The sequence below is a fragment of the Lactuca serriola genome, chromosome 4 (assembly GCF_051521515.1).
Source record: "Lactuca serriola cultivar US96UC23 chromosome 4, Lser_US96UC23_V15, whole genome shotgun sequence".
Classification (NCBI taxonomy): domain Eukaryota; kingdom Viridiplantae; phylum Streptophyta; class Magnoliopsida; order Asterales; family Asteraceae; genus Lactuca; species Lactuca serriola.
The window spans coordinates 364903485-364918058 of record NC_136411.1 but is presented as its reverse complement, the minus strand read 5'-3'; the positions used below and the strand labels follow the sequence as shown (position 1 = coordinate 364918058).

General features: G+C 30.8%; 1 protein-coding gene across 2 annotated transcripts; it reads left to right on the top strand.

Moving 5' to 3' along the window:
- Positions 1 to 8484: 8484 nt before the first annotated feature.
- LOC145100754 (early nodulin-like protein 20) lies at positions 8485 to 11854 on the top strand. 2 transcript variants are annotated; one of them, XM_079037899.1, is made up of 3 exons: positions 8485 to 8760; positions 8880 to 9205; positions 11387 to 11854. In XM_079037899.1, exons 1-2 carry the CDS (start codon positions 8565 to 8567, stop codon positions 9185 to 9187), a joined length of 504 nt encoding a protein of 167 aa, XP_078894025.1. In that variant the 5' UTR covers positions 8485 to 8564; the 3' UTR covers positions 9188 to 9205; positions 11387 to 11854. The 2 variants fall into 2 exon arrangements, with proteins under 2 accessions (XP_078894025.1, XP_078894026.1); XM_079037900.1 differs by lacking the exon at positions 11387 to 11854 and having other exon boundaries at positions 8880 to 9352.
- The last annotated feature ends 2720 nt before the right edge of the window (positions 11855 to 14574 follow it).

The window sequence follows — 14574 nt, the reverse complement described above, 5'->3', positions numbered from 1 at the left end:
TGACTTATATAAGTGTCGTTATAATATCTTTTTAACTACTCGCGGTACGGGGAATCTGGTTTAAAGGGCCGCATAGGGTTGTTGGATTTCAGAAGTGTTATACGCCAAAATGGTCCTGCCCTCCGGTGTTTTATGTCTGGCCCCTGTCTGTACATAGTGGTTGGAAAGTATTGTTTAAACGCTTATATAATAATAATAATAATAATAATAATAATAATAATAATAATAATAATAATAAGACTAATAATTAGTCACAGTAAATATTAGACTAAAATCTAATGGTAATAATACTAGGTTTCGTCGAAGGAAATTATTTTGAAGTAAACGAAGCGTTGTTCGAGTACTGAGTCACCACCTTCTCAAGTGAGTGCATAGTTACTTTCATCTTACACATAGATATGAAATATTTAATGTATATTACGTGTTGTGAGTGTATGGTCCCTTTCATCTTACACATAGATATGAAGTATTTTATTATAAATTTACGTGCTATGTGTGCATATTGTCTGAATACTTGCTGTCTATGCTGGTGAAAGATTTTTATAAATGTTTAAATGATGTAAACTGTATAAAGTATTTTATATCTACAAGATATGTTGGGTAAAACATGGGTAGATGAATGATGAGGGATAAAAGCTGAAATAGAAGAAGATTAGTAGCATGGACCTAGTGCCCTATAGGTATACATTGGCATCAGTGGACCTAGTACCCTATAGATGACACTGGCAGCTGTGCCACAACCCGTAGATGTTTTAGATCTACGGTAAACGTCCTAGCAGCTGCGCTCTAAGGACAGTATCGGCAGCTGCGCCTAATAGGGAGCCTTATGACCATGACAGTGGCGTTAAAAGGTCAATACCGGCAGAAGCGCCTCATAGGAAATGTCCCAATTCTGGCAGCTGCGCCTAAGTGACAAGATTAGCATCTGCGCTTGACCAAAGTGTCATTGGCAACAATGGACTTCATGTTGTTTCCTTAGGATGATCCTTAGGAATGAATGAATTAGAAATAGCTGGTTCTTAGGGTAGATCCTTAAGAATAAAGAAGATAATGGGGATGGGTAATTGGGTTGATTGTTTGATTGTTAAAAGATAATAATTATATTATTGTGGGTTGAAAACCCTATTTACTCACCAGGTTTCCCAACCTGACCCACTCAGTTTATTTGTATCACAGGTGTCGATATGAAGTCACATTACACTGAGAGATTTAAAAGAGATGTAGATCACTAGTGTAAATAAATGTAAGTTCTGTTTATGCTTATGTTTCTGTATTGACGATGACATCCCAAATGTTTTTAAAAGTGAATAAAAATATATTTCTTTAGAAATGCTTTGATAACGCGATTATCATGTTTTTCTGGGAACAAATTTCGCAACATTTTTATTAAAAGAAGTTACTCTGATTTTTATAAAGCATAAACAAAATCGGTCTTTTCTGGTTGTGAAAATGGGGATGTCACAAGTGGAGAATGATGTCGATAGCCAAGTCTTCCCCAAAGTTAACATTTAACTTGCAAAGACGATCAACATACCTTTGCATCTTTTGCAAATGCGAGGTAAGGGATTCTCCACTTCCCATCTTAGCGATGATCATGTTGGTGATGATCTCGTAGCGCTCTTGCCTTGCGCTTTGGTGGTACCTCTCTAGCAAATCTTGGTGCATTTCATAGGGATACATGTCCTCATAGGACATTTGGAGTTCAAGATTCATAGTGGCCAACATAATGCAATGGAATTTCGTTGCATCACGCTCATGGGTCTCAAAGACGGCCATTTCTTCGGGAGTAGCGATTTCCGGATTAATCTTTTCAAGCTTCTCGTCGAGGACATATTCTTTGTCCTCGTAGCAGACAATCATGCGAATGTATTTTACCATTCGTTGAAATTCGATCCGTCGAATGTCACCTTTTGACATAGGCTCATTAGCGAGAATGAACCAGCAGCAGCGTTGTTTGCGTTTGCGTTAGACATCTGCAAATAGAAAGGAATAAAGTTTGATTAGAACTGAATCCCTAATTAAACACCCAAAATGAGAAATTAGGGCTAGGATCCAACAACATTATTTACACATTAGAAAAGGGATGTCGTAATCCAACATGCAAATAATTTGGAGGTAAGTGAATGACGAATCACTAATTCTTCACCATGAAAAACATAAGGCTTAGGTTTTAAATATATTGAGAATTCCTATATTTTGAGATTCATTGAACTTTTCAATGGCATGTTTAAATCTTGGTATGCCCCTCTTGTTTGTGACTGGGATGCCGAGGATCACAAAGTGGGTGTGAATAACCATGCAAATATACATGGTGCCCTCATTGTTACAGTCACCTATTCAATGTTCCAGTTAACCATACACGCTCCATCGAACTATGACAAACAATGAGTCACACTTTGCCACCTTTGATTAGAACCAATTAGTGTGTCGGTTAACCACACACGCTCCACTAACTTCTTAGCAAGGGTGCAAAGTGTAATTTCATGGGCTTGCATCAATTCACTTTTGCCTAAAGTAACTAGGATTGGGAATTTTGTAAAAACGTTCAGTTACTTTATGTAGTTTCATTATAATTATTAATGAAGAGAGGATTGCCCTATCTTACCCGTTCGGCTAACGACCCTCCACCAATCAAGGAAGCGATGGATAAGAGTGGATACCCATTAAACAGCCATTTTATAGGCCATAACCTTATACCCCCTTATAGATTGGCTTCGTGAATGAGGCCTACTAACGGTAAGACTAGCATTGTAGTTATACACACACACACACACATACACATATATATATATATATATATATATATATATATATATATATATATATAAATATTAATCTTGTAATAATATAATAGTATATGGTGTATTTTAAACATTTTAAAAATACTAGGGTTTTAATTTCAATTTAAAATTTTTTTCGAAATTTATAACTTATAAATTTAAAATTTTAAATATTAAAACTCTTGATTTAATAATTATCTAAATTAAACAATTAATTTTAATTACTAAATCATAAAGGATTGTTTTAAATTAAACAATTAATTTTATCCTAATCCCTTTTATCCCTCTAAATTTCAAAAATATGGGAGGGGTTAATTCAAAATCTTTAATTACCATATTTAACAATTAAAGGATAATTATAGGATATGGGATTATCCAAATCCCTAAATTTTTGGGACTTATCTTGGGGAGGAGGCAAATCTCGAAAATCTAGGGTTTGCAAACCCTAGATCTCGAAATCTTGGGCAACAAGGAAACGGGTTTGAAAACCCTTCAAAATTTCGAACACAAGGGTTCAAGAGCCCTAAAATCGAAATCCTTGACTCCTAGGGTTTATTGACCATAAACCCTAAAGTGTCAAATGCATACAATTGTATAATACTAATAGAAAACAATTCAACCAAAGGCTCTGATACGACTGATGGGTTTTATACAAACAATCCTATGTGTGTATGCAACCCTAGATTTGGATCTATGTTTTGTCTATTAGATACACAACTTTATGAACACAAGAAGAACCCTAGCATGCATGTATATATTTCGAAAATTATATAAACTAGAAGTGATTACATACCTCTTGTTGTTATGCAATAACAACACAATTCTTCAATCTCTTGTCTTGGAAAGCAAGTACCACAAGTACAGTACCTCTAATGGCTCACAAACACCACAAGCAAATGGAGAGGCAAGAGAGAGAAAGGGGAGAGGCTAGAAATCGGCTCTAAGGCTTCTTAGAATCAAGTGGCCGATTTCCCTTATCCTTATCTAGTTGCTTGCCCACCAAGCAATCCATAAGATAAGTCTAGAAACCTATCCTTGGATGAATTCTAGGGTCTTATCCCCTTGAATTCGTCCACCTCTCCCTTAGGGCGTCCATTGCCCTAATTTGCAACTATCACATAATTACAATTCAGCCCCTGTAGTTTAATTAATTACATTTGATCACAAAATTAATTCTTAATTAATTATTGACCAATATTAATTAAACAAATATGATTTCTCCTTTAATATATTATTCTTATAACATATTAATAAATCATAATAACCTCTTTATTTATTAATCATCCTATCATGTTGCTTTGGTGAAGGCAACCCAAAAGGACCATGCACAACCGGGTCAAGTACTTACCTAATATGGTTACGGGCTTAGACACTAATCCAACAGAAGATTCCTGGAACAATGAGTAGATCTGGAGGCGTCATGATATATATGTTTGAATCGAAGAAAAAACTATCCATTTAAAAAGATTAACATGATGCAATATATATATATATATATATATCTATATATATATATATATATATATATATATATATATATATATATATATATATATATAGGTAAAGATTCAAATGAGAACCAGAAAAGATTAAGAACTATAGGAACCACTTATTTTGGTCCATTCTTTCAAACTTATTTTGCAAGAAAACTTTACAAACCCTCTCAAACTCTCCTAATAACACTTTCATCTTTTATTATGTCAGATTTACACACTGCACAAACTCTATCTTCTATCTCATCTCAAACTTGAAGAACACATAAACATTGCCACTAGTTTCCACCAGCCACCACCCCCTATTGTTGCCGCCTCCTATCGTGAGCATACCGTCGCCGCCTCCTACCGTCGGCGAACCACCGCCATCAGATCCACAAGCTCCGGTTGGCTCCAAATCTATAATTTCAGCTTCAAATATACAATTTTCAGCTTTAGATCTACGACTTTAGTTTTCAGCTGTATGATTTTCATCTTCAGATCTACGATGTTCGTATTTAGATCTATCATTTTCTCCTCCGGATTTATGAGCTCCGGCGAGCAGTGATAACCACCACGTTCGTCTATCACTGTCACCACCAACAGAAACACGTATCTGACAAGATCTGATGAAAATACTTCCATATCCACCGTCTATCGCCACCTGGTCTAAGATCTAGAGTCACGAAATTGTTTCAACTTCACTTTCTCTCTCTAAAACGCAAAACATCTTAGTTCTGGTACGATTTGGTCAGAGTTGATACAACTGTCATCACCGTCAACTTCGTTTCCACCACTGATGTCACACCACAACTTCTTACTGTCGATATCATGTTCAAATCTAGTTAGATCTGGTGTGTATGGTTCGATTTTTCTAGATCATGTTTATGGTGTGCTATTTCATGCATATATCTGAAGCTATAATAGTGGTATCGGTAGCTAATGGTAGTTCCACCACCTTAAATATGTTTCAACACTGCCACCTTCTTCGTCTCTTTCTCTCTGACCTCCAGTGAAACACATCAGGTATGTCGATTTTTTATTTTTATTTTTTTCGTTCTTATAAGTTGTGAATTTAATGTTTTAATATCTCATTTATTGTTATTTTTGTTAATCATAGTTTTTTCTGTTGTTAAGTTGTGGATCCATGCTTTTTTTTTCTTATTTGTTATAACACATGCATCAAATTGTTATTCACGGTTTATGTTTGATGGTTGTTATACTGTGAATTAAAATTTAAAATATGTGTTGTTTTCTCGAATAATGTGAGTTTATTTTTTTAAGCTGTGAATTATAATTTTTAATGTTTCAACAACTATAGTTTAGTTATGTTAAAGTTCGTTTTAACTGTGAATGAGTGATTTGATATGGTTTTAAATAGTGAATACTATGAAAGAAAACCCTAAACTATTTTTAGTTTTGTTTGTTTTTTTTTCTGTCAAAGTGTGAATTTTATGTTTTGATCTCTCATTTGTCTTATAATTTTGTTAATCTTAGTTTTAACTCCTATTAAGTAGTGAATGCATATTTTTTTTGAATTAAACTTTGATTTATTATACTAGTTTGTGAATTTTCTATATTAAATTGTGTATAAATTGTAATAAGTGTTTTAAGTTGATAATATGGATGTGAATATTACTTTTTGTGTATTAAAATGTAAATTTAGTGTACTAAGCTGTGATTTTTGTGTTTTAAACTGTAAACTTATTGCATTAAGCTTTGATTTTTCTTTTTGAACTACCAATTGATTGCATTAAGCTGTAAATTTTCGGTTTGAACTGTAAACTGACTAGATTAATTAAGCTTTGAATTATGCGTATGAAAGTATGAAGTTATTTGTATTAAGCTATGAATTTTGTGTATAATCTTTGAATTGACTATATAAAGAGTGTTAAGTTGAAAATATGGTTGTGGATGCATACTTTTTGTGTATTAAACTAAGAATTTTGTGTAGTAAACTGTGATTTTTGTGTTTTAAATTGTGAATTGACTGCACTAAATTGTGAATTTTCTTTTTAGACTATGAATTAACTATATTAAGCTGTGAAATTTGTGTATTAAATTATAAATTGATTATATTAAGTTGTGAATAAATTAACGTTAAGCTGTGATTTTTTTATAATTTTTTTGGTTGCTTTTGAAATAATGTGAATTTTATTCACAATTTAATATATTAAATTCATAATTTAAAATATGAATGATTTATGTATAAATTTGTTTGTTAATTTTCTTCTGAATATATTTATTTTTTGTGTTATATAAGTATGTAAGAATATATTAATTTTAATAATAGTTTTGCATTAAATTCAAAATGTGTTAAATAAATGGTTTTATTAGACTGTGAATGTACTATTTAAGTTATTAATGTATTACTTTATTACAAACCTGATAAAGAAGAAAATTATGGTTGTGATGTTGGTACCGGTGGTTGGTGGCAGCATATGGTGGTGGTAGTAGTAGAGTTTAAATTTTTGCTTTCTTTGAGTTTGTGAATTATTGTAAATTGGTTTGTATTAAGTTGTGAATTTTGTGAATTAAACTATAAATTGACTGTATAAACTTGTAATTTATATAAGTTTTGTGTTCAAATATGATAGCATATAAGAATGAAAATATTATACTGCAAAAATTACAATTTTGCCATTTTTGTATCAAAAAGAGAAAAAAAAATATTTTCACATCTTTAATAAGAATATCATGTAAATATTTACTAACTAATGGGGGTCTTAGGGTTTTCAGTCTTTTGTAGTTCTTATTTGAACCTCTCTCTCTCTCTCTCTCTCTCTCTCTCTCTCTCTCTCTCTCTCTTTCTCTCTCTCTCTCTTTCTCTCTCTTTCTCTCTCTCTCTCTCTCTCTCTCTCTCTCTCTATATATATATATATATATATATATATATATATATATATATATATTGTTTATATATTTGTGAACATTAAAACATAGTTTAATTTTATTTGCGAAATAAAAAACAATATGTTGCCATTTATTGAATCTGGATAAAATAAGAATGAAATTTTTTTTGTAGGAAGGAAGAAGTTTTTTCTATGCATATTTTTTTTTATCAAACCAACAAAATGAATCATTAGATAAATCAATAGTAATATAATTCACACACACAAAAAAAATATAAAAAATAAAAAATAAAAAAATAACCCCCAAAAACACTTTCATAATGGACAATTTTAGTAAATAAGAAGAAAATTATCGTAAAAATCAATTATCGAGACATTTTTTTCTAGATTTTTTTGTGAATTATGTTATTTTTTATTCATCTAATAGTTTGTTTTTTGTTTCGCCAAAAAAAATATACAAATTAAAAAAAATTGTGTTCCTACCAAAAAAATTTATATAACAAAATAAAAACAATTTTATCTTTTATTTCACATGAATGCAGTAGTAGTGACTCTTTTGCCGAAGATTAATTATGCCACACTTCATTTTATAAAAAGTGCAGCATAAAAGAATATTGTATTTTTTACAATTATATATTAATTTTTGGTTGATTAATTCGACTAAATACGTCGTGGTACGTTCGGTTTTTAAACTGAAAAAACCATCCATTTAAAGAATAACATGTTGCAAAAAAGAATTATAGCTTTAGGATTAACGGATTATGTTTCGTTTTTCAAGTTATACGAATGTAGACCATTTGGTCCCAAAAACAAATGAGTAACATTTAAAACGATTATTAAACGATTCATCTATAAAATCCATGGCCCCTACCAATCAAGACCATTGATTTGTATCAATGAATAAGATCGAATTAGGCGGTTTTCTCATATAATTTCATATGTTGTGAACACAACTCTATACGAGAGATCACTTGAGTACCATTCCTGATGACTTTATTAGATATTTAACGTTTATATATGAGATATTGATTTTTTTTGTAAACTAAAGAGACCATTTACTAATTACGTATGGCCTATTTTTAATTTTGTGTCGCATACTTTATAATATGATCATCTATATATTATCAATGAAAAAACAAAAAATAATACTCATTTTATTTTTGAAACATTTACTAGCTAAAAGAATAATGTTTCATATAATTATTAATAATTCAAAAATATAATGTAGTGGTACAGAGAAACAATGGTGGTAGCATGGCCTGAGTGTGATGTTTTTTTTACACGTCTCTCGCTAACCTGAACCGGTGGTCCTTGTAACCCATATATTTTGACCTTCTTTCCGAACTTTATGGGGCTATATATAACCTCCGTCGCTCTCATTATCTCTGTGTGTGTTATACTGTTATAAATGTATGTGAGAGAGTGTGTGTGATCGTTGCTTGAAGAAGATTCCTGTAACAATGAGTAGATCAGGAGGCGTCGTTTGGCTGAAGACGGTGGTTCTGCTGGCGGTGGCGGTGGCGGCAGCGATGTTAACATCCGTGAGCTGTAGAAGTACGGTGTGTCATCTGATCGGCGGGAAGGAATTGTGGAAACCGAATCATAACTACACTGATTGGTCTCTTCAACAGACGTTCTACGTCGGCGACTGGCTCCGTAAGTTTTCTGTTTCTCTGATTTACACACAGTTTTAATTTCTTTAGATCTCTTCTTCTAAAACACCTCCAATTAACCGATCTGTTTTGATTCTCTGTTTAAATTAATCTCTGGCGCAGATTTCGTATACAACAAGGAGATGTTCACGGTGTTGGAGGTGAATGAAACGAGCTACGAAAACTGTTCAGATGAAGGAATCATCTTCAACTTCACCGGAGGTTTTGGAAGCGACGTGATTAAGCTCACTCAACCAAAGACATACTACTTCATTGCAAATGGAGGTTACTGCTACAATAATGACATGAAAGTGGCTGTTAACGTGGTTGAATCTGTTTATGTTTATCAACCTCCGATGATGATGATGATGTATCTTCTTCCATTGCAAGTGATGTGTGTATTGCTTCTTCTCACAAGAAATCGTCAATGAAGAATTCAACAGTTTCAGGTATTCCAAATTAATCATAGTTAAATAGCTACTGATATTAATTCAGAAATTACATAATAGTGGATTGCATACATTACAAATGTGTTAGATTTTGGAAACGTGTTATCACACTTGCCAATTATATCTTGTTTTATTGCTCGTGATGTATATCAATGTTTTCTAGATTATTCAAAATGTTTTATAGAATCTTTTATATAGTAGTAAATATCAAAAAAGCTTATCAAAACATTGAAAAAAAAAGTTATAATAAATGTAAAATTTCTAGTTATATTTATGAAAAATAAAACATATATAGTTTAATTTTGGGGAAATTGTCAGAGAAATCTTAATATTTTCGGAAAAGTTTCATTTTAGTTCTAATTTTTATTTTTTGAACAGGAAAAGTCTTAATTATTTAATTTTGGCTCAAATTCAAAAAAAAAAAAATCTTTTAACAGGAAAGGTATATATATATATATATATATATATATATATATATATATATATATATATATATATATATATATATATATATATAGTTATGTTATTTTGTATTTACTAACTATTGTGTGCCAAAATGCACAAATCTGGACCAACGGATGGAATTCATCAATGGACATGATTTGAGAGTGTATGATATTACAATGAGATAGCATGTACCATATAATCATACAAATTTTAGCAAAAGGGTATTTTGGACAATTAACTACAATTATAAAAGAAAATTTTCGGATATTTATGGATAATTAATTCTCCTAATTTTAAAAATATGATTTTTTTAATTAATTCAGTTTTAATTCTAACATAATTTGTAAATATAACCGATTTTATTCTGTCAGAATGTTTTTTTAGTTAGAATGATCCTCTTTTAGAATTTTATTCTATTAGAATATTATTGAAGAATAACAAAGTTTTTGAATCCAAAGTTGAAAAATAACAACATTCTAATATATTCTTATACATCTAAACTTAAATACAAATTCATACATATTCTTATAGACTAAAAGTCTTATACATTTTACTATAATTATACATATTTTAAAAGAATGTTAACAAAAATGAATAAAATTCTTAAAAAATAACAACATTATTAAAATGTGAGTATGATCAAACTTTATTCATTCTTCAAGTTATTCCTATTAGGTCTTCAACACATTCTTCCAACCATTCCTATCACAAATACTATAAAAACTAATAATGGTTAAAAACATGGTGCTTGCAATTAACTATCACTTTATATATTCTGTTAGAATACATAGAATATATTCTGGCAGAATACATATATTTTATTCTGGCAGAATATATTCTGACAGAATACCTAGAATACATTCAAAAGTATCATATTTATTGTTAATATAATTTTAGATTCCAAATATACAATAACAAGGGAGAATAGAAATTGGAATTCAAAATCACAAATTGAACCAAAATAATACACAAACAAATTACTTACCTTTTTAAGCAATTTTCTAGAACAAGATGAGTAGCTTTCACCAATCTATATTGGCATATGATATTAAGCCTTTACTATATTGGTATATGAAATCAAACAAAATTAATTCACTGTGTTGGCATATGAAATCAACCCCATAAGTATATACATAGAATATGGAAGACTACATAGTATACATTCTGGCAGAATATTGCCCATACTTTCTTTGTTTGTGCTCCTTCAATGGTTTACCTGTAAGTTACAAATCAACAACACAATTACTTACTCAATTTTCATGAGATGAGATAACATAAATTAATTTCATGATCATTCTTTTAATTAGGCCTATTGAAATTATATATCCATATGATGCGAGAATTGAACCAAACAAGATTAATGCACTTTACATAAACATAAATTGATAATTGAACCAAACATAATTGAAAGGTAAACAACTATTTGAACAAGTAAAAACAAAACCATTACTCAAAATATAATAACTATCTAAACTCAGTAACAATTCACTTAGGACCATAGAAAATAGTTTTTAATGGACAAGTGACAAATTACAAAGTAAATCTTCATTTAGGCATTTAGTCGAACACTTGGTGTTCAGAAAAAAAGGACTTGGATAACTAAAAACACTTCCTGAGAAACTTATATTATTATCAACAAATAAATGGTCTGACTGAAATCTATCAGAAGAGAATCAAGATTATAATGTGATATTAGATCGGTTTATAAAGTGTACCTTATGATTTTTGGTGCAGTCATTCTGCATCAAACGAACGAACATGAATGGTTATGATCTGCATCGAGTGAAGGGAGATGGTGGATTCTGGTCTTCTTGAGGTATATGTGGGTTTCGAGCACACCAGGCAACTCACCAGGTGGAGATCGGTCTTCATCCCTTGAATCGATCTAGGTAGTATTCGGTAAACAGGTAGTCCACCCTCAAAATCAATTCTTGAAAGCATTTGTCAACATCGTTTTCCATGGTGGGTCTGTTTCTTGGATTGTGTTTCAAAAAATGGAAATGGAAGCGAAGTGATAGATGAGATAAGGCTGAGCAGAAACATAAACGGGTGGTGAAGAACAGTTGGTGAAGACGGTAGTTGAGGAGGAAGATAGATGCGCAGTGCAGGGCGCCGATTGAATCAATTTACGGCTAATGTTCTATATTTATCTTTGCTTCTTGCGTGATATATGGAATTGTTGTTAATCTACCATAATTAACTCTGCAAAGATTACTATAATACACTTAAATGATTTATTTAATGATTTATTTTTTCCTAATTTCCTATTGGTGCATTCATGCACACAATAGTTGCTAAAAACATTTGAACCTAGCTCTCTCTCTCTCTCTCTCTCTCTATATATATATATATATATATATATATATATATATATATACACACACACACACACTAAAGTCTTAATATTTTCAATGATTTAATAAGAAAATTTTAAACTTAATTTTTTTAACAGTAAAGTCCTAATTACCAACAGTTTTTAACATGTTTACACTTTTTTTCCAGTTAGTCGGTAATTACGGTTTTACTGTCAACAAAATAAAGTTTATGACTTTCTTGTCAAATCATGAATTAGGACTTTACTGTAAAAAAAAATAAAGTTTAGGACTTTATTCTCAAATCGTTGAAAATATTGAGACTTTAATGTATATATTCATTTTTTTGTTAGAGATTTAATGTATGATAGTCTTTAAGTATAAGAGTTATTGGAATCTGGCCGATCTACTCTAGTCAGCTAGATACTATTGAAATTCTTAACGTTTACTTCTTGTTAAATAGTTTACTTAAATCTAAACAAACTGACATTGAAAAAAAATTAAGATAATCAAGAAAGAAAGAACCAGGGTTGTGTTGGCTTTTTGCAGTCCTAAAAATGGAGAACTAAGAATCTGGAAAAGACAAAACTGCCCTTCTTACCCCTTCTCCATATTCACACCCTTTTGACTAGGAGTGTGTTGTTTGTGTTTCGACAATCTATCCCTTATTTTTAGTTTAAGATTTGGCGGCGAACCAAGAAGAAAGTTTTACAAGTCTTCTCACCCTCTCTCTCTCTCTATCTCTTTCACTCTCTCTTTTATATTTGTTTCCTCTAATCGTGATTATAGCATGGTAAAGATGATGATGGTAAGAAAAATAGTGGTGATGCAACGAAAATCTCAATTAAAAGTTCTTGGGATAGGAATTGGGTCTCAAAAGGCTGATAAAATTATTTGTTTCTAGGGAAACCAAGACTATACACTAAAATCCCAATATTTTCAACAATTTAACAAGAAAGTCCAAACTTTATTTTTTTACAGTAAAGTCCTAATTCATGATTTGACAAGAAAGTCCTAAACTTTATGTTTTTGACAGTAAAGCCCTAATTATCGACTAACTGGTAAAAAAGGGTAAGTGTGTCAAAAACTTCATTTAGTTATGATTTTACTGTCAAAAATATAAAGTTTATGACATTCTTGTCAAATTATTGAAAATATTGAGACTTTATTGTATATATCCCAACAGAAAATTACATATTATGGTGTAAAAATCAAATAATTAGGACTTTTCTATTAAAAATATAAAATTTGGGACTAAAATGAAACTTTTCCAAAAATATTAAGACTTTTCTAACAATTTCCCTTTAATTTTGTTTATGTAACATATAGAAAAGCATCGTGTGTTGAATATTATATAAAATGGGAATTGGAAACACATTCTTGAGACTTGTAAAAATTAATCAAATAAAAACATTTTTAGTTAAAAAATAATGCAACGCTATTTTTATATAACATGGATAATGACTTGTGAGGGTAACGAATTTTCACCTTTAGTCACATTTAGTTACTAAAATTTTTTCATGTTTGATTTACTCTTAAATTATTTGAAATTGTTCATATTTTACCTTTATGACCAGGTTACCAGTCATAAAGGTAAAATGTAAACAATTTCAAATAATTCAGAGATAAATCAACAATGAAAAAAATTTTAGTGACTAAATACGAGCAAAATTGAAAGTTTATTACTCTTTCAAGTCATTATCCAGTTTTGTAATAATATGTAAATTTATTTTGACTACTGGTAGCAATTACTCAGATTAATAATTTTGATTTCATTCACTACGATTTGTTTTGTGTTGTGTTTGTAAAAAGTATTACATAATAGAATACGTACCACATAACCATGTTTTAGTTCATGACTTTAAGTACTAGTTCATGAGATAAACGTTTAACTAAAGTTTCTTTATTCATTAATAAATGAAACGTCAACTCACAAAGAAGAAATAATTAGTAGAGTTTCACAAAGGCAAAAATACACAATGCGAGCAATAAAACTAAAAATAAGATCGAAAAATCAAAATGAGAATAAGGAGAAATATATATAGAACCAACATACAAATAGTAAAGATATATGCAAGTAATATCTAGGAAAAAAGTATCGATCTATAACGACGTCTCCGCCAACTGGAGTGAAAACCGCCACTTATGTCCTAAATATATGTCTGAAACCACCATAATTTTTTTTCCTTCAGTTTCTATGTGATTGAAGTCGATTATGCGGCATTTCTAAGTGTTGTTTTTGACATATTTAGTCATTGAACTTTTTCGTACATGATTTACCCCTGAAGTATTTGAAATTGTTCAGATTGTATTGATCAAATGCCGACGTCATTTTCCGCATTTCGTCTATGTCCATGTTGACATTTGATGCACTATAAGAAGTCTCATTACCCTTCCGTTTTGCCTAACATTTTGGTATTGCAATTGTGGATGAGATTTGTAACATTTGGCTTTAAGGCACTTCCATTGTTGACCATTGTATTGAGATTTATTGCATTTTTGGTCCCTAAGCGAGAAAAGATAAAGAGGCCTTAGTGGCATTTTCATAAATTCGGACCTTGAGGAGCACACGGTGCGTACATGCATACGTTGGGCGTACTAGGGCACGCC

Excerpts from the sequence above, each read along its gene's own strand:
- LOC145100754 (XM_079037899.1), top strand. The coding sequence starts at position 8,565 with ATGAGTAGATCAGGAGGCGTCGTTTGGCTGAAGACGGTGGTTCTGCTG. Across the intron at positions 8,761-8,879 it reads CTACGTCGGCGACTGGCTCC|ATTTCGTATACAACAAGGAG; the intron begins GTAAGTTTTCTG and ends TCTCTGGCGCAG.